Source organism: Scyliorhinus torazame, chromosome 9, assembly GCF_047496885.1.
Source record: "Scyliorhinus torazame isolate Kashiwa2021f chromosome 9, sScyTor2.1, whole genome shotgun sequence".
Taxonomy (NCBI): domain Eukaryota; kingdom Metazoa; phylum Chordata; class Chondrichthyes; order Carcharhiniformes; family Scyliorhinidae; genus Scyliorhinus; species Scyliorhinus torazame.
The window spans coordinates 77,311,371-77,333,024 of NC_092715.1; the positions used below are offsets into that span (position 1 = coordinate 77,311,371).

General features: G+C 46.3%; 1 protein-coding gene across 3 annotated transcripts in view; it reads left to right on the forward strand.

Annotated features, from left to right (window-relative positions):
* The window catches only part of rasgrf2b (Ras protein-specific guanine nucleotide-releasing factor 2b), a 465,843-nt gene that overhangs the window by 273,880 nt on the left and 170,309 nt on the right, over positions 1–21,654 (forward strand). For 2 of the 3 annotated variants that reach the window (XM_072516187.1, XM_072516188.1), the window contains exon 16: positions 11,016–11,180. The exons of the other annotated variant lie outside the window; for it this stretch is intronic. In XM_072516187.1, coding sequence (XP_072372288.1) covers positions 11,016–11,180 — 165 coding nt within the window. The remainder of the gene's footprint in view (positions 1–11,015; positions 11,181–21,654) is intronic. 3 annotated transcript variants of the gene reach the window in all.

The window sequence follows — 21,654 nt, forward strand, 5'->3', positions numbered from 1 at the left end:
GGGGAGGAGGCTTTGGGGGCGACGGTTTCGGTCATGGATCAGCATGTACAAGGGCAGGGGCATTCTGTGCAGGCGATGGCTGAGGCCCAGGACACAGCTGCTGCCTCACAGGCAGCCATGTGCCTGGGCCACTTGGACATTGTAGCGGCGCTCCTCAGCATGGCCCAGTCACAGCAGGCCATCTCTGAGTATGTCGGCGGAATTTCCCAGGCTCTGGCCAGCATGGCACAGACACAGAAGTTGGTGGCCCAGTCACAGCGTGATGTGGCGCAGTCCCTGATGGAGATGGTCCACTCTCTGTGCCCCAAGGCCACGTGCAGGCAGACTCTGGCCGAGACCTAGGGGGCCTCCAGGTAGCGAGGGAGCCTCAGGGGACAGCTCTGCTCGCCCTCCAATCCCATGGAGTAGCCCGGGGGCCATCAGGCACCCCGAGGGAGGAGGATAGAACATAGAACATAGAAAATACAGCACAGAACAGGCCCTTCGGCCCACGATGTTGTGCCGAACCTTTGTCCTAGATTAATCATAGATTATCATTGAATTTACAGTGCAGAAGGAGGCCATTCGGCCCTTTGAGTCTGCACCGGCTCTTGGAAAGAGCACCCTACCCAAACTCAACACCTTCACCCAACACCAAGGGCAATTTGGACATTAAGGGCAATTTATCATTGGCCAATTCACCTAACCTGCACATCTTTGGATTGTGGGAGGAAACCGGAGCACCCGGAGGAAACCCACGCAGACACGGGGAGGACGTGCAGACTCCGCACAGTCAGTGACCCAAGCCGGAATCGAACCTGGGACCCTGGAGCTGTGAAGCAATTGTGCTATCCACAATGCTACCGTGCTGCCCTTGAGAACAAATAAATCTACACTATATCATTTAACCGTAATCCATGTACCTATCCAATAGCTGCTTGAAGGTCCCTAATGTTTCCGACTCAACTACTTCCACAGGCAGTGCATTCCATGCCCCCACTACTCTCTGGGTAAAGAACCTACCTCTGATATCCCTCCTATATCTTCCACCTTTCACCTTAAATTTATGTCCCCTTGTAATGGTTTGTTCCACCCGGGGAAAAAGTCTCTGACTGTCTACTCTATCTATTCCCCTGATCATCTTATAAACCTCTATCAAGTCGCCCCTCATCCTTCTCCGTTCTAATGAGAAAAGGCCTAGCACCCTCAACCTTTCCTCGTAAGACCTACTCTCCATTCCAGGCAACATCCTGGTAAATCTTCTTTGCACCTTTTCCAAAGCTTCCACATCCTTCCTAAAATGAGGCGACCAGAACTGTACACAGTACTCCAAATGTGGTCTTACCAAAGTTTTGTACAGCTGCATCATCACCTCACGGCTCTTAAATTCAATCCCTCTGTTAATGAACGCGAGCACACCATAGGCCTTCTTCACAGCTCTATCCACTTGAGTGGCAACTTTCAAAGATGTATGAACATAGACCCCAAGATCTCTCTGCTCCTCCACATTGCCAAGAACTCTACCGTTAACCCTGTATTCCGCATTCATATTTGTCCTTCCAAAATGGACAACCTCACACTTTTCAGGGTTAAACTCCATCTGCCACTTCTCAGCCCAGCTCTGCATCCTATCTATGTCTCTTTGCAGCCGACAACAGCCCTCCTTACTATCCACAACTCCACCAATCTTCGTATCATCTGCAAATTTACTGACCCACCCTTCAACTCCCTCATCCAAGTCATTAATGAAAATCACAAACAGCAGAGGACCCAGAACTGATCCCTGCGGTACGCCACTGGTAACTGGGATCCAGGCTGAATATTTGCCATCCACCACCACTCTCTGACTTCTATCGGTTAGCCAGTTCGTTATCCAACTGGCCAAATTTCCCACTATCCCATGCCTCCTTACTTTCTGCATAAGCCTACCATGGGGAACTTTATCAAATGCCTTACTAAAATCCATGTACACTACATCCACTGCTTTACCTTCATCCACATGCTTGGTCACCTCCTCAAAGAATTCAATAAGATTTGTAAGGCAAGACCTACCCCTCACAAATCCGTGCTGACTATCCCTAATCAAGCAGTGTCTTTCCAGATGCTCAGAAATCCTATCCTTCAGTACCCTTTCCATTACTTTGCCTACCACCGAAGTAAGACTAACTGGCCTGTAATTCCCAGGGTTATCCCTAGTCCCTTTTTTGAACAGGGGCACGACATTCGCCACTCTCCAATCCCCTGGTACCACCCCTGTGATGGAGCCTGTGCCGGTGACTCCTGCAAGGGAGGTGCCGGAACACCGCAGCACCTCGGACTCCCCTCCCCTCCCCCTCTTGTCCCTGGTGCATCTGGTTCAGCGGGCAGAACAGGGCAGCACCACTCCACCTGGGTCACCCCAGCAGTAGCCAGGCCCATCCAGGCCCAGTCGCCCCAGAAGACGGCAGCTAAGCTCTGTATCTGCTTGTCGCAAGGTGGGAGTCACAGCAGGCCCCTTCCACTCCTGCTGTACCGATGGGGAACCACCTAGACGTAGTGTTAGGCATACACAGCAAGAACGTTAGACACCAGTTGAGTTGGCACGGGTGCAGGGCACAGTTTAGTTGTAGGGGCTAGGGCACAGATTGCATATATTTATTCACAATAAACACCTGTTATCACTGTTACAACATGTCCCGGTCGCTCTGTCTGATTGGTGTGAGGGGTGGGCTGTCTGGGCTGGCTTGGGGGGGGGGGAGTGGAATGGTGCAGGCACTATGGGTGGCCTGTACTCCCCACCCTCCTCCAACCCCCCCACCGCCTCACCAACCGTCCCCACCACCGGCACCCCAGGAATTCGACAGGACAGTGTGATGGAATGGCCAGCTTACATACAGAGATCACCCAGGTGGACTGTGGGACATGCTACCATGGGAATAAGTCAGATGGTGTCATATGATGCAGAGCAATGGAGCTCAATGCATAGCGGGTTATCATCATCCTCCATCCCATGGACCAGACCTACTGTTACCGCCAACCAGGACACCCACCCTGTAGTGCGGCAGTGGTGCAGGTGGGGGGGGGGGGGTTGTGGGGTTGGGATGTGGTGCCTGTACACCTGGCCAGATCCCCCCCCCAACCCCGCCTCCTAGTCGATGAACCTGGAGGTGATCAGAGCATCCCATGCGTGTTGGCCCTGGTGCACACGCGTGCGGCCTCTGTACCTGCTTGGGTCCCATGTCCTGCCCACCCTCGCCCTCCTGCGCATCCTCCTAGCTGGACGAGGCATAGCCTTCAATGTCGCCCCCCTGTCTGCCCAGGCCCCATGCTCAGCTCATCGTCCCCCTCCCCCACATCCTCCTCATCGGACGAGGCCTGTCCTTCCTCCTCATTCTCTTCATCCAGCACATCGCCCCTCTGCTGTGCGATGTTGTGGAGGATGCAGCAGGCCGCCACAATGTGGGTGACCCTCTCAGAATCATATTGGAGGGCCCCTCCAGAACGGTCCAGACACCTGAACCGCATCTTCAGGAGGCCAAAGCAGTGCTCGGTCATACTCCTAGTCATTGCATAGGCTTCATTGTACTATCTCCATGTCGGTCTGTGGATCCTGGATAGGTGTCACCAGCCACGACTGCAGCAGGTAACCCCTGTCACCCAGGAGCCAACCCCTCAGCCGGGGATTGGGTGGGGGGCTCTCTAATGTGTCAGGGATTGCCGAGTGTGCCACAATGAAGGCAGCGTGCATACTGCCCGGGTATCGGGCGCAGAGGTAAATGATGCGTAGCTGTGGTCACAGACCAACTGAACAGTCATTGAATGGTACCCCTCTGTTTATCTAGAGCGACCTGTTATCCGCAGGTGCCCATCCCTGATGCCAGGGGTACTGTTGGCTGGCCCGGACCTCACTAGGGGCTGCCATGGGTGTTGCCCTGGGTAGTCCGCCATGGGTGGTGGCTGGTTGGGCGGTGAGTTTGGGGCGGGGGGGCGGTGTGGCGGGAGGGGTGGGGTCTCTCTCTCTCAGCAGCCACCACGATTTTTAAAAGCACAAAAAATCAGGAACTCGGGCCATCGGATGCGGAGAATCGCAGGTGGGTCCACTAATGCTACGCAAATGGTGTTTAGATTACACGTGGCGTGCATTGCATTGACAACGTTTTCGAGTTGACGGAGAATCGTGATTTGTCGTCAAACCGGCGCCTGCCTCGAATTTGGTGTCAGAGGCTATTCTCCACCCAATCGCATTTTCCGATTTTGCTGTTGACCGACAGAGAATTCCGCTCATGATGTATCACTTTGAGAAAGAATGCTGTTCTCCAAAAGAGCCATCATTTCATAACCTGACCAATAATTGAGAAATATAGTAGGCATAAGTCAGGCAAATTGTATGGTCAGTCAGGCACATATTTTAATGCAACAACTGATTTACAGAGTTGTGTTAATATTGCTCTGCAAATATTTAGGATACTATTACAATGCTCATTTTAAATGCATTTTGGTTCACTTCATTTTAGCAGTGTTATTTACATTGTGTGTTTTGCACTGACTGTCATTAACTGAATACTTGAGGTGGTTGAAAGCCACTCGGACATCGGTGCTTCCTAATAAAGTTAAAAGAAAATATGAGATGCCCCCTATAAGTGGTTAGTGCTTAAACTATTGAATCGTCTGTTCATGATGGTAGAGGCTTTCATTTTGAAATGTTATTTCACAATTTATTGCAGGAGGGGAAATTTGTGCAAACACGTCAACAGTTTGAAAGAAAATTGAAATAACAATATTGTGCCAAGAATTATTTCCACTTTATTTTTTTAATATAATGAAACCATTTAAGAGATCAAATCACTGACTTGCCTTTTAACAGCCATTTACTAACCTTTATTATTTGGGCTCCATGTCAGGGATGAAAACTTTATGAGCAAGAATTCACTTTTTACAACTTTACTACAATTCAGAGCCAACTTAAACTAAACATGAATCAACAGACAAATGATACAGCAAATCAATCAAAAGGTAAATTTCACTTGAAACAGTTGTACAACAAAGATGTGTCTCACATAACCACAAGTACCTGCATCACTCTGCTCAGGCCTGTGGCAAAACCTAGCTACACAGTTCCACAATATACTGTTTTTTATTTAAGCAAGGTGTATCTGACAACAGTTTACATCTCTAGGTTTCATGGGTACAATTGTCATCAGTGAGGCACACTTCTACAAACACTCTCTCCCTTTGGTCATGACAGTCCCAATGGTGGAGCTTTCCAACAGTTCCTCAACAGACCAACCAGTTTCACTGATTCACAGTTTGGCCACTTCTGGGAAAACACTCAGCTTTTTTGAGCTATTCACACAACTTTTCAGGGTTTACACCTGTTTAGCCAGTTTGCACATTGACTCCCGGTGCTCCTATCTTCTATAATTAAATACAAACAGAAAAACTGAACTCTTCCAGAGAGAAATTTGCTTCTTCTCAAATGAAATTTGTGTATTCCTTTTTCAGTCTCTGTTCACTTCAACTTTGTGTCTAGATCGTGTAAAGCAAGTCTTAATCCTCCAGATCTCCAGCTTGTAGCTCTCCTTTGTGTCTGGCCAAACAACTTCTGTATTTTAATGTCCTTCCTGTTTGCTTCCAGGTCAAGGGTCATGAGATCAAATGGACCAGTATTTCTTCTTATCCATGAAAACTACAATTTATCCCTTTATAATTGATGCAAACTCTTAAAAGCCCTCTTCAAACATTCTTAAAAACCATTACAGATTCCAAAGACATTTTAAAAGAGCTCAAAAGGGTGTCTGGGCTCTTACACAACCATGCAGGTGTAGCAAATAATTGGGAAGGTTAATGGACTCTTGGCTTTTACTGCAAATGGGATGAAGTATAAATGTAGGAAAGTCTTGCTGCAACTTTGCAGGGCATTGGTGAAACCACACTTTTGCCTGAATCTTTGGACTCCTTACATGAGGAATATACTTACATTTGAAGCAGTCCACAGATGGTTCACTAAGTTGATTCCTAGAATGAAGGGGTTATCTTATGAGGAAAGATTGAGCAGGTTGGGTCGATACTCATTGAAGTTTAGAAGAATGAGAGATGATCATATTGAAAAAAATAAACAAGATTCTGAGGTTTTTTTTTTGTTCTTTCACAGGATGTTGTTGCCCATCCCTAAGTGCCCTTGAGAAGGTGGTGGTGAAACGTATATGCTGAGAGAATGTCTCCCCTTGTGGAGGAATCTAGAACTAGAGGGTAGTGTTTAAAAGTAAGAGGTCCACCATTTAAGACTGAGATAAGGAAAGTTTGTTCCTTTGAGGGTCCTTAAGTCTTTGCAATTCTCTTCCACAGAGAGAGGTGGAAGTTGGGTCATTGAATATATTCAAGGTTGAGTTCAACCGATTTCTAATCAACAAGGGAGTCGAGGGTTATGGGCGGGCAACAACAAAAGTAGAGGTAAGGCCACATTCAGATCAATCGTGATCTTATTGAATGGCGGTGCAGGCTCGAGGGGCCTAGCAGCTGTCTCCTGCTTCTATTCATTATTTCTTATGATAGAATCATAGAATCCATGTTGTGCAGAAGGAGGCAATTTGACCCATCGAGTCTGCACCGACCCTCCGAAAGAGCACCCTACCCAGGCCCAATCCCCCGTCCTAGCCCCATAAACTCGTAACCCCACCCAACCTTTGGACACTTAAAGGCAATTTTAGAATGGCCAATCCACCTATCCTGCACATCTTTGGACTGTGGGAGGAAACCGGAAACTCATGCAGGAGGAAACCTGGAGAACTTGCAAACTCCACACAATCACCCAATATCGGAATCGAACACGGGTCCCTGGCTCTGTGAGGCAGCAGTGCTAACCCCACTGTGCCACCGTGCCGCCGCTGTCAATAATGCAGGGGTTGGAATTAAGAAAGAATTAAGTAACAAAGCCAAATGTTTTGCTTTACAATAAGGTATGTAATGAATATCAAATATTGTTTTAACAACTGACTTTGCAACGCTCCTTTACCTGACATGATTGAATAATGCTTTGTGCTTACAATGCAGCGGAAGCTTTTCTTTACATAAACGTGGAAATATTTATCACAAAAAGATTTAAAGTTATTCAAAAATTTTTTTTCCCGTTGTTCGTTTAAAAAGAGAATTAACACTTCACGCTTGGCATACTCAGGGCTACGGCAGAAATATTATATTAGAAACGTTCCCCTCAGCCAGCAGCTGCTCAGACTTGATGGTAAGCTGTGTCTACAACCTTTAGATAAGGCACTCAAAGTAGTTTAGTTATACATAGGAGGGAGTTAATGAAGCTCAGTGATGGGACTCAGGTGCGTCTGTAGACAAACAAAGCTTCTGCTTCCTAGTTTATGACATTATGGGGAATTTCCTCAGGGCTTCTCCTGTTTTGCTGCAGTAACTACAGGGATTGCTCAGCCAAACCCTGCTCAAACCAACGGAGCAGAAGACCCAACGGAATTCATTCCCATTGTTTCATTCTCTTGATTGGATTGGCGCCTTATAATCTATGCAGGGGAGTGAATATTCCCAATTTGTAAACGTAGCACAGAATTCTGCAGGTCCTGCTGTAGAAAATTAATAGCAGCACATTGTAGAGGAAAGTTCCAATGTTTTCCATAAAATCAACATTCCTTCAGGTCATACATTTTTAATCATCAGCAGAAACGAAACACCCTACTAGCAGAACGAAGAATTAAGATGGAAATTCACTCCCTAGAATATATTATAAAGCAAGGAGTGATCTAGTTGCAGGGTTCTGATGACAAGCATATACTGTTCTCATGGCTTAAGGTGTCATTTGAACCCATCAATGTGATTACAGGCTTACAATTCACTGAGGGTGCCGATTATGCTGTGCTTGCATCCTTTATTATTCTGTTCCCAAATACATTGTAGAGCAATTGTATGGGTTTCCTGGCTACCAATGACACCATTTGGGGTCATCCTCACTGTTAGGTCACGTCCCAGGAAAATTGCCATATGGTGTTTTCATTCTAACTGTTCAGATTGGATCTGGGCGATGATAAGTGGTATCATAGGTGTAGTGGATAGTGTATAGAAAACCGCATTAATTTCTGGGAGACCCTGGTGACATTTTTTGAGCCATATCTCAAGTTTCATCAAAATTAGACTGCACCGTAAAATGGAGACAACTTACGCACAAACCCTGTTCACAAAGCATTGCATTTACTGAATGTCAATTTTGAATTGCAAGAGGCAGTTTTATGTCTATTTTCAATAGAGTGTCTCTAGCTTGCTGGATTAATCAGATATTTTGTGTGATGCATGTCTGACTAACTAGAGATTGCAGTTGGTTGTACATATAAAGTTATCAAGATACATAATTCTCTAAGTTTCATAATGTCTAAGATCAGAAAACTTCCATTCAATTTTCTTGTATGTGATGCATTAACTCAGTTTATCTCACTCCCAAGTGGTTTCCACATCTCTCAGCTCCTTTTCCTTGCTTGTTCAATTGTCTGATAGCCTCTTACCTCTTCTCACCTCTTCATTCTCTGCAGTTCAGTTGCTAGCTGCCAAGAATAGTTTTTCATTGCCTAGCTGTACAATCTGTAAGGTTCAACTCCTTCCCGGCCTCTAGATGTACTTGTGCTGAACATTTATAACACTCTCATGGTATTTTCTATGTTTGGTTAATAACTCAATGGCTTGCTAGTTACGAGTCTCCACCTTGACATCCATTTATTACCTTTACCTACTTTCTATCAACCTCACTCAACTATCTCACTATCTATCTCTCCTTTGCTCACTTGACTATTAACTGTTTGACAATAGGTCATAATTAAGAACTTCCTTAGCTTTGCCATACTGTATTTATTGATTGCCTCCTTTCGCACAGGATTGGTCTTGTTAGGGGCACTCTACTACTAAAGTAAATGCAAACTGTTGTGAGCATTCTGTTGACGACACATGGCTTTAAGCCACTGCTCTTCCCATTCAGATGGAATTCAGGCAATGAAAAGCTTTCCTCATGGGAAAACCATCCTATGCCATTATACTAACTGGCAGAAGAGTTGGAACAGCAATGTGTCCAGGCCAGGACAATCAGGCCGAAGAGTTGGAACAGCAGTGTGTTCAGGCCAGGAGAATCAGGCGGCATAGCTGAGGTTAGCAGACCACCAGGTATGACCCTCTCCAGCACTTGCACAGGCCACACGTGGCCTACAAAGACCCTTCTGGGCAGCTGTGCATCCTCTCAAGGGCGCCATAAGGCATCTTGCCCTGCATCATGATGAAGATTTACAGAATCTCTGCACTCTCACCACTGCTTTCTTGGAGACAATTACAGTGACATCACCCCTCAATATTTACTGTTCTGTATTATTCTACACTGCTTCAAGGCTACAACACTAACAGGGGGATTGTCAAGGCATGTGTCCAACAGGTGATGGACTCACACTTTCACAGAGTTGCCAAATTTGTCCATGTCAGCGAGGTCAGACAGCCAGTGGAGCAGCTTAACTGGATTCCCCAAAGGGACAGGAAACCATGATGTTATGCTCTAGACACAGAAGATGCCAATTGAACAGTTGCTAATACTTGTCCATGGTGCAGACCAGAGTCTGTCATCAGTTATTGCTGAATGAGAAGGCATTTTCTGCAGCACATCTTAAGGAACTATTTGACTGCAGTGGCAGCACCTCAACCTTACCTTCTTCTACATAAGCTACCAGATGATGCCAAAACATATCTCTTTGGCCCAGGAGGGAATCTTTTTCTCTGCAATGAAGTCCACAGTTACTGAATGGTCTATTGTAGGCACACTTACACAGGGTGTTAATGTGAAGGGTTGTTAGTTTTAATACTGCTTCAAATGCTTGGAAAATGTGGTGGCACCCAGAATAGGGAGGAGGAAAACATGAGTCTGGTGGCATGCTATCCTTGTCTGCCCTCATGAAGTGTTTTTACTTCATTCTGCACATTTGATCAAATCTGCTGGGATGCTGTGCCAATGCCAGCTCGTGGTGGCACCACAACTAATGTTGGTGCCCAGATTAGTGAAAGGAAGAACCAGGAGTATGAGGGTCCTGTCTTTTAGGTCTGAAGGAAGACTTGGAGATCTTCATCAGAGAAGCTGGTTGTGTTCCTGTATAATAATAATCTTGATTGTCACAAGTAGGTTTATATTAACACTGCAATAAAGTTACTGTACATGAGGTACTGGAGAGCACTATTGTGGACACTATTGTGACAATCAGGATTGTTGATGATGGTAATTGACGCCATCAAATGATTTGGTGAGAATTGCCAGCAAAACCTTTTGTTTGCTGCACACATTGCTGTTGAACAGGATTCTGCTGCTCCTCGACTCCTGTGCAGTGCTTTTTAAGAGTTATGCTATTGTCGCATTGAAGTTCCCTGGCGAGGGAGGGGCAAATGCCAGCAAGTTACATGGGTGTTCATTTTGACTTTGGGACGATGATTGGTTGCTCAGTATACATTTCTCCCAATTTTCAAATCCAAAATTGTCCAAGTCCAAAAATGTCCCCCACAGGTTCTTCCCTCAAGTTACATCAGAATTTCAACAAAAAAATTAAATTAACTTCCCCCGTGAAAAGTATGTGTCACTCCCTCTACTGGTGAATGGAGCGACAATGGTGTAATTGTTATTGAGCGAAGAGGAAATTCAGAGCCTGTAAATTGCATGTTGCACTCATAAAGCCACAATATTGTGTATATCTGCAGTAAAAGCTATATGGGTCGCTAAATTTGGTTTCTGCAATGTATACTGAGGAAATATAGATATATATACATCAATGTCTTAGAACAAAACAGTATTAAGGAATGTGTTGTCCAAACCTCTTGATATCCCGCACACCTCACTTTCTAAGTAGCATTTAGAAACATTTACAATTTCCGTTTTTGAATTCAAATCCCAGCAATGGCTTAACTAATGTCACTAGGGTCAAAGACAAAGTATTAGAATGCTGTAACATTTAGTGTCTTACAATTTGCATTAACTGTACCTACAAACTGGTAGAATTAAGAATGTCATTTGTGTGATTTAAATAATGCAGTTCAATCTGGTGTGATGGGACCTGGCTGCAGGGAGATGGACAATGCACGATGCTCTGTGTCTCCTACTTCAGCATTCGCTATTGCCACAGCGGCAGCAGGACATGGAAGTCCACCAGCCGAAAACTCTGGAGTGCAGGAAAAGTTTAGACGAGTTTCTATGGGAGGTAAAGCTACCCTCTCCTATTCCTTTTATATGCTTCAGTGTGCCAATGGGTTGAAAATATCATTAGAAATTGCCGGAGGAGCAGAGCAGTCAGCAAGCACAAAGGCCACATTTACCTGCTTGTGTCTTCACTTGCTGATGCTTGGGCCTGATTTACATGTATTCCCTCAAGTCTCCTACACTGTCTCTTCTGTTCATGTTCTCTCTGTATTGAGAGGAGCAAAGAAGATTTGATGACCTCTGCAAATATCAGACCCAGTCATCAAAACAGCTCCTCACCTTTTCCCTTATAATTCTTAAACTAACCTTTCCATCTTTGGTATCCAACCAACTAAGCTCAATACAACCTTTAAGAAAAGTGTCTCAACTTCCTCCTGGGCCTACTAATACCTTCTGGTATGTACATCAACTGCAACATCTTCAGATCTGAGTTACCTTGCTGATTTTCTTGTGGGATTCTTCTATCCACATTCCCTCTTTCTTCCCCTTGCATTTTGAGCATGTTTAAATCCCATTTGTTTTACTAAATGCTTGTTCTAATATCAGGTGATCCCTTACAGTACTTCATCCCTTACTCCTTGATGCTCACATAATTGTCCAGGATGAGTTTCTGGACTCAGATCAGCACTTGCCAGTTCTTAATGAACAACAAGTGGTGACTCTCCTTTGACTGGGAAGTTGGAAAGATTTCTTTGGGGGTGGGCTTGATTCCAAGACGGCACACTTGGCGATAAAAGATTGGAATTGTTTATCCTCCGTGGCAAAATTAATAACGTGATATTCATGCCATGCAATACTGGTAGTGACTGGTTAGCTAATGTGACTGTTTGCTGGACCTGAGGGAGAAAACTGCCACTGCAAATTGGAATTCTCCCATAACACCTCCGACAAATGTCCCAATAAGGAAGTGGCGATGCTTTTTGTCTTTATGGACTGTGAATATAAGTGCACATCATGCCACACCACATTCCACCTACCATGATTAAATCTAAATTTCCCTTCATTTGCATTATATCAGGTTGCTATAGTACCAGAGGATGGGCCGTCACTGAATTTTCAGAGATGTGTGACAGGACAGAACCCTTGTGGAAGCCCTGACGTGCAGCCCCATGTGGGGATGTCTGGGAAGTCTCAACCCCTGATTAGCAATTCCCCTGTTTCCCAGGATACTCTGCGAATGTCTAGTTTTCAGAACAACATTCAGGGACTTCAGAGAGTTCTGCGGTTCTTATCTGAATAGTTACCCTGAAAATGTTATGGTGGATTAAAAGCTCGTCCATCATCTGGGTAACTCCACAACTGACCTTCCATCCACCTCCCATGATTCTCCCGACTAGCCCCCTGACCATCTGACTAATCCCCACCCAACCCGACCAGACTGAAATAGGTCCTCTCTCCCCACACCCCCTTTCAGACCAGGCTGGACTACACCCTGACCTGCCCACCCCCAACCCCCGACACCGTGACTACTCCCCAACCCAACCCAACTACATTCCCAACACCTTTCCTACCCCAACCTGACCCAACCTGAATACCCCACTGACTAGAACAACTAACCCCCCAACCTCCTCACCACCCTCTGTCTGCCTGCCTACACTTTTGGCCACACGACACATCTACTTGCCAAATCATATACCTATCATCTCACACATCTACCACCTCACCCACTTTACTCAACTACCCACTTGCTCAGCTTCCCACTTATGCACATACCCACTTACGCACCTACCCACTTGCCCACACATGCACCTACCCACCTTACCAATCTTACCCACTTACCCACCCTGCTCACCTACTCACTTACCTCCTCCACTCACTCATTTACTCATCCATTCTCTAACTTTCAGACTGGATCTTTAAATTTGTCATAAGGCAGCTTGTGCTGTAAAAAGGGGTCTTGTCCTGTCTTCCACTGACTCTGCTCTGCTCTGGTGGAATTTCACAAACGACACTGCACTGTGTATTTCTGTGAAAGTTAGGCTCGGAACAAATGTGCAGCAGCATCAAGTTGGGGGCATCTTTGGGCACAGTGGCAATCCGAGGATCATTATGCTGCTTGGAAGATCTGGGCTGATGTGTGCCAATTTAAGATTTATGCATCAACGGGGCAATAGATTTAGGGACAGTACTTTGCAAATCACCAGACCCACCAACTTTAAAAAGAATAAATTAAATAATAAGAAATATAAACACAAGTAAAATGTAGATTATAAGCTTTGTTGGGCTAGGTTGCCAGACCTTACATGTGCCTCATGGGCTGTAAGAAAACAACACTGCCCTAATGGTAAGGATGGCCTTAGATAGGAAAACAGCAGGAAGAGAATCAAGAGCTGTTATCTTAAGCTGCATGGTTTAAGCCTATTAAACATCAGCAGTTCCTCTATTTCAAATGTTTTGCTAAACAGAACCCATGTTTTCTGGTCTTATTAGAAGAAAGTCTGTTTCTACTCATATGTTTTTCTCAGTAGCTTTGGCAACAAGCATGTTTCCATCTCGACATCTTGTCGATCAACCAAAATCTCATTAAATTTTGGAAATATATTTTTATGTATTGTTGCTTCTTTGCAAAGGTAGTTAGCATATCTGGACTCCTGACTCATTCATACCTATTCTTTTTCTCCATTTTGTTCTAGTCTTGTAAAGATGCGTTCTCCCCTATATTACCAATTCTAATGAAGAGTCCCACTCAAAATGTTAACCACCTATTCAATTTCAGACAATAAAAACAGACCGTGCTGGAAATACTCGAGGTCTGGCAGCATCTGTGGAGAGGGAAACCGATTTGACCCTGCAGATCCGTGACATTTCCCAGTTCTGATGAAAGGCCACAGATTGGAGATGTTGAGCAGAGCTTTCAGGGGGTGGGACAGGGTTGGTCCTTTGAAGATACCTTCCCACCTACTTCGCTATGGCTACAGTCACACACATTCCTGTGGTGTGCTTTCCTCTCCACGGTGGTCATACAGAAGCCGTGGCCATTTTTTATTCCAAACATTTTAAAAGTGCTGGGAAGATACCTCAAGGTGGAAGGAAGCATCTACCCTCCCCTTTCTCCCTTATCTGCAACAGCTTTGGAGGACTTTCTATTAGGTCGCCAGATTTGAAAGCCAGCATGCCATCCTCAATTCAGCAACAATCCATGTCTACGCGGTGTGGGCTGGGACCCACATTGATGGTCATGACAGGATTCCAACCCTGAATGAAAAATCCTGCCCATTAACTCTGTGTCTCTTTCCACAGATGCTGCCAAACCTGCCGAGCATTTCTAGCGTTCTTATTTCAGGTGTCTACAATCCACAGTTTTCTGCTTTTGAATTTTATCTCAGAGGTTGCTTGGAATGTTGTGTATTTCCAGCATTTGTAGTTTCATGCCAAATATTATTTGCTGATAACCACTTCCTGGTACAGGAAAGGTATAATTCCAAAATGTCGTACTATTGAAAGTTATCAGAATTTGCGGAGTCAGTGAGAATGACACCTAACATGCATAGGTCAGGTGTGCGAGCCCTGCAAAGGATCAAGGAGACTCCTTACATCAATCATTTGTGCTTATCCTGCCTGAGGACATTTTGATGTTCTTTGCTTTCTGAATGAGGATGGCTTCGAAGTGTAATGTCTCACAAAGGACATCAAGCTAAGTTTTGAACAAAGCTAATTTATTTACACTACAACTAAATAGATTCAACTTGCTTGCTAAGATATAAAAGATTACAGATTCACTAAAACTATGATTCTAATTACAGGGCTCCTGATAACATGACTATTCTCTACCTCGCCTAACAACCTCCTCCCTGAATCAAGAGTATCACGTGATCCACGTGTATGCGCTTGATCGCCATCTAGTGGTTGGATGCAGTTACAGTAAATTGTTAACCCTTCATTATTCTTAGAATGTACATCTTGTCACAGACATCAGCCTCTTAAGGGGTAGGCAGAGGTTCCTCCCCTTACAAGGCATGCTGGAAAAGCCTGGAAATGGTAAAGAGCAGGCGCAGCCAATTTCCGAAAGTAGATTCGATCAGGCTGCTGCTGGAGTTACAGCAGACTAACAGAATCTTCATGGAATTTCAAAGATGTTGAATAGGATTTTCGGCACCCCCCCACGGTACAGAGGTGGCCTGCCACTGACCGGCTGTCAACAGGGCTTCCCATTGTCCGCACCCTCTGTTGCTTTGAAACCCACAGCAGGGGCTCACCGACAACGGGACCAGAAGAGCCCACCGATAGGAACGGCTGGAAAATCTTCATTTAATTTAACAATATTTCACCAGCTATCTTGCTGCTTTATATTGTTACTCACAATTTGTCCAGGATACTTACAGCATCTGGTTTTGTGCTAACTTACAAATACTGACAGCTCCTCCCAATTCTGATCTTCTGCCCATTTCCAGCGGAACAATGCTCTAATAAGAACGGCTGCGCCTTGCTATCTGACATTGCTTAAGCTTGTGGGTAACATTTGCAAATTAATTTTATGACAATGGCGACATGCAAAAATTGTGTTAGCCTTTTTGAAGCCGAATTCTCAAAGGCATATTTAGATATTTTCAAAGGTTGCTTGGGGCAACAGATATTGGCTGGCAATATCCAGCAGATGGCATAATAAATGTGGAGGCAGGAAGCAGAGTGCACAGATTAGAACCAGAACAATACAGCACACAGATTTCCTTTTCAATAGCTCATGACTCGGAACTGCTTCTGCCGAATATGGGTATGAGGGTGGTTGTTCTGTTTGCACTTAAAGAACTGCTCCCAGTGGAAAACAGGATAACAAAGCTGACAAGGGGTCAAGGCTAAGCTCAAAAGCATTTACACTATCCACAAGACCTGCAGCTAAAAGGAGGTAAAAGGAATGTACCATTCTGTATAGGCCTTTTCCTGAATTAGCAGGCGTAACAGAAAGAAAAACCATGCTGATTTAGGACAGGTACCCTTACATGCGCAATGGAATGGGTTAACATTTGGAACGGTGAGTTCCTGATGACTTTCTGACAGGTAAGTGATCTGCGTGCTTTTGACCTACCTAACTGTCAGGCAAATAGAGTTAAAATTTCCCCAAGTCTCATTCTTTGATTTAAAAAAAAAATTATTCAAGGCACTTTCATAAAAACAAACAAACGCAGACGAACAACCAAATAACTTTATAAACACCCAACACCCACTCCCTCTGCTTCCCTAATGCCACCCCCTTCACAAATCCCACCTTCCCCATTTTAACCCCTTTACCTCTCCCATCCCCCCCCCCCTGCCGCCGCCAACCCCTCAAACCTCCTTAAAGAAATCAATAAAGGCTATCAGGGAGGCAAAGGCCACAACATTGGCACCTCTCACCCCCTGGACTCCCGGGTCTTCCGATACCCAAAATATTGCCACTTCTGGACTTGGGACCGTCTCCAGCCCCAGCATCTCGGACATCATGTCCATGAACTCCTGCCAGAACCCCCTCAATCTTTGACATGCCCAGAACATGTGGCTGTGATTTGCGGCCCACCCCGCACACCGCCCACACCTATCATCTATCCCCTCAAAGAACCTACTCATCCTCACCACCGTCATATGCACCCCATGTATCACTGTAAACTGGATGAGGCCTAGCCTCGCACACGACGAGGGCACATTCACCCTCTGCAAGGCCTCGCCCCACATCTTGGCCCCCACCTCCTCTCCCAATTCCTCCTCCCACTTATGCTTTATGTCCCCCACCAGGGCTCTCTCCCAATTCATCAATTCCTTGTAGACATCCGACACCTTCCCCTCCCCTATCTTGTCCCTCGACAGCACCTTGTCTTACAACCCCAGGAGTGGCAGCCCAGGAAAGGACGGCACCTCTCTCCTTACAAAGTTTCGGACCTGTAGGTACTTAAAGACATTCCCCCTGAACAACTTGTACTTTTCCTCCAGGTTCTCCAACTTCACAAATTTGGCCCCTATAAACAGATCGCCAAATCGCTCAATCCCTGCTTGTCGCCACCCCTGAAACCTCACATCCAGCCCCCTAGCGCAAACCTTTGGTTGTCGTAGATCGGTGCCCACACCTACGCACCCTCCAGTCTAGTTTCCCAAAGTAGAGGAGGGGCTGGATCAGGGACTGGGGGCCCTGATTTTGCTGAGGGAGATGATGGATAGTATGGGGATGATGCAGGCAGGGAAGGCCCCACAGGCCAGTTGAGTTCCCAGTGGACTTTTATAAAAAGTTTGGGGTGGACCTGGAGCCACTGCTGGTGAGGGCATATAATGAAGCAAGGGAGTGGGGGAACTCCACCCTACATTGTCGCAGGCCCCTATCTCCCTGATATTAAAGAAGGATAAGGATCTGAGGACATCTTTATAGATTATTTGGGGGGTCCGAGGATCATGTTGGTGGGGGGGGGGGGGGGGGGGTCAAGAGACCATGGCACCATTTAAAAATGGTGCCCAGATCTCCTCCTTCACTGAGTGAGAAGCTCTCCCAACTTTGGCACAAGTCCCCAGATGTTAGTAACGAGGACTTTGTGGGATCGGCAGGGCTGGGTTTGCCATTGTCGTTTCCTGGTTCGATGCCTGGTGGTCCGTTCGGTTTCATTCCTATTTTGTGTTTTCATAGAGGTTGTACACAACTGAGTGGCTTGCGAGGCCATTTCAGAGGGCATTTAAGAGTCAACCATTACTGTGGGTCTGGAGTAACATGTAGCCCAGACGATGGCAGATTGTCTTCCCTAGTGACCCAGATGGGTTTTTGCGAAATCGACAATAGCTTCATGGTCATCATTAGACTTTTAATTCCAGGTGGGCTTCAGCGATAATATCACTTTGCCACCTGCTCCCCGGGACGGTCATGGGAATTTGCATAATTCACACCAAGATCCTAAGATTTGGCATGACTGACAGGATGACCCTCAGAGATTAGGGAGAACTGGAGTCAGGCTCCTTGGACAGAGCTTTTCATTTTTGAAACAAAGTGCCGTGATGGGTGAATCCTTCGGCTCATGTGCTGCTGGTCAGAATGGCGGAAATTGCATCCATGCTTGGAAGCTCATTAATTATACACAGGCAAGTAGCTCTCTGAACCATGTGCCAGGTCAGGAAATTGTTCTTCCGCTCCACCATTACTTGGTGGGTTGAAGATCTGGGCACCATATTTAAACATTGCCCGAGCACACACATTTCACTCTCTCCAGCCCAGCTGTCTCCTGGAGACCCACAGGGGTGTCTAGCAAATTGAAGAAGAATGCTTCACGCTAGCAGAAGAAGGCTGCACCTCACTTCAGCCCCAATGCCCTCAAGACCTCGATCTGAGGAGTGTAGCCATATAAGGATGTGCAATACCCCAGGGAAGGCTCCAAGAACCACACTAGCCTCAGCTCTCTGGCATGGGAGGCAATAGCAAAGGAGGTAAGTGCAGCTGGTCACCGCACCCACAATACCTTCCACTGCAGGAAGAGGATGAATGATCATCTGCTCCACCAGGAAAAGGCATCCTTTATCGCCCTCCAATATCAAGCTCTCATCATGGCATCATGTATTCAAAGGGCTACTCTCTTCAGGGATCTCTCACAACCATTACCAGAGGACATATGTCACGACTGACTTACAGAAACTTTATCATCACCATCTCATCAATCAGGCTGCTTGATCATCTGTCCTTTCTGGGGAGGGCTCACTTCACACAGGGTAGGGGGGGAGGTGGCCTATATCTTTCCAAATCTCTGCTTTTTCACTTCTCATCACATTGAGTGAGGGACAATGATGCACACTTATCCCGAGCTCTAGAGGATTGCATCTGTCACATTCTTCAGGAGCATTCATTTTTTTTCCAATTAAGGGTCAATTTAGCGTGGCCAATCCACCTACCCTGCACATTTTTGGATTCTGGGAGTGAGACCCAAGCAGACACGGGGAGAATGTGCAAACTCCACATGGACAGTGACCTGGGGCCGGGATCGAAGCTGGTCTTCGACAGCGTCAGGCAGCAGTACTAACCACTGCGCCACCATGCTGTCCTCTTTAGGAGCATTCATGAGATGGAAGTGAATGCAAATGCTGTTCATGTCATGAGTCAGCGGGATACCTGATCTGCCATTACCCTGGACAATTGCAAACTGTTTTCTCATCAGCAAGGTTCCAATTTTTTTGCATCGCATAGCTTCTCTGATCCTGCCCGCCACGAAACCTGCTGTGGGCAGGATGGGAATATTCCACCCCTGGAGCTCAGCAGAACCAGACTTTGACATTGAGACCCACCCATCCCATTGTGCCAAAAACTGAACTTGAAGGATCCTATCTTCAAATGCTTTAAACACTTGAATATTGCAGCTCCTTGTATTGGTGAGGGTGGGCGGGAATGGGGTTGATGTTGCAAAGCTTGCAAATTATTCCAAAAACGTGCATCATCTTGCTGATATCACTGATGCAGCCAAATAATAAGAGTTCCGTATTTGGCAAAAGATCTAATTGCTAAAATCTGGAACAATCCCATCTCTTTGCATTCACACCCTGGATTCAGCAGTGTTCCTCAATTGTTATTGTTTGCCCAAACGCGAAACCGTTGACATAAAGTTATAAACTAGTGAAGAGATAATTTAGGGGCTAGATTTCACAAGGTGGGGTTGGGGAATTTGAGGGGAACCTATTGCTTATCCCCCATTTCAAGAGTCGGCTGGCAGCCAACAGGTTTAAAAATAGCCCACCTCACAAATACACTGCTGACAAAAAGATGGGCAGGAATGTAAGTTGTGAAGAGTACATAATGGGTGGAATTCTCCAATTTTGAGATTTAGTGCGGTGGTGGGCAGCTCTGGCAAAGCCTAACCCACTGACATGAATGGTGGGATCCCTTGCCGGTTTCTGCACTTGGAAACTCAATTATGCACAGGCGAGCTCCCTTCTGACTCTCCTGGTGGAAGCAGCCGATTTGTCTATCCGCCCTCCGCTGGCAGGCTCAAAGGTTTGGCGCCATATTTAAATGTTAGTCCAGCACACTCAAGTCACTCTCTCCAGCCCACTTGTCTTCACCAGACCATGCGAGATATCAGCAACCCAGGGGGACTCTTGCAGACTCTTGCAGACTCAAGAGGAAGTCTGGCCTTTGATTCAACCCCCACCCCAAGCCCACCACCTGCGATCCACCCATGCCCCACTTGGCCCGCTACCCATCGCAGTTGGAGTCTTCATCCATCCCCTTCCATAAACAATGTGGCATCCCTTTGATCCTATTGTTTGTGAGCTTTTCATGCAGCCTTGTTGGCATCCAGGTTCCCTCCCCTCAGTCTTCCCTGTGCCTTCCATTGTTCATCTTCTTCATGCATCACCTTGCCTTTCTGTGTGCTATTGTGCGCCCAGGCCGATCCCCTCTGCTCCTTGCACATCATTCCAAATTTCCCAGCCTTGTCCTTGTTAGGCCATCGCCCCTCACCTCACGCTCCACCTCTGGTGGACCTTCAGACCTTTATTGCGGTGGCAGCATGAGTCCAGCAGCACAGTGCTGTCCAAATCAACACTGGTGTGTGGCACAAGGGGCAAGTAGAATCCTGTACTTCCCAACCCTAGGAGCAGTACTGATCCGACTCAGTGACACAGGAGGACCCATAGGTGCAGCAGCACGGAGCTGTCCGTGAAGACTCATTCAGTATGGAATCAAGGCAGGAACTGGTCTGCCCAGGCAGAATGGTGAACAGTGCATCAGGAGCAGCATAGCACTATGGCAGAAGGTTGTTGCACTCACCCCCAAATCTCTGGTAAACTAAGGACCGTCTTGTCCATGCCACCCATTAGCAATCAGGTTTGACACGGATGTACATTCCTGCTGGCTTGACGCAATATTGGCAGGCCTGGCGAGATGCCGACGGGCAGCTGTTTTAATGAGCATTCGTTAGATGAAAATGACGTTTGTGCCACATGCCAGCAGAAAGGGTGACCTGCCATTAACCCGCCATTGAGAGAATAGCAACAGGAATTATAGTCGTGGGTTTCTGAGTTTTTGGCTCTTGCCAAATTCTCCATATCCGCCCAATTGTGCCCAAGGTGTCTTACATTTAGGATGGAGATAAGAAGAATCCTTTTCTCTGAGGCTCATGAGTGTTTGGAACTCTCCCCCAGAGAGCAGCGAAGGCAAGGACATTGAATATTTTAAAGACAGAAGCAGATAGATTCTTAACTAACAAGAGAGTCAAAAGTTATTGGGGGTAGGCGGAATGTGGAGTTGAGGCCACAATCAGATAAGCCTGAATGGCGAAGCAGACTCAAGGGGCCAAATGGCCTACTCTTACTCCTAATCTGTAAGATTGTACAGCACACTCCCTGCTGCTGCCCACCTGCCCATGCCTACCATTTTATGGCGTGGGTTGTGTGAGATTTGTGTCAATTGGCTTTGTCACAAGTTCAATTGCCTATTAATCTTTTAAAAATTAACGGCTCGACTGCGAATTTGGTGGCTGCCCACCCACCGCATTCTGGGGATCTGAAAAGGGCCGGCAGTGTTTTACTGCCCCCCCCCCCCC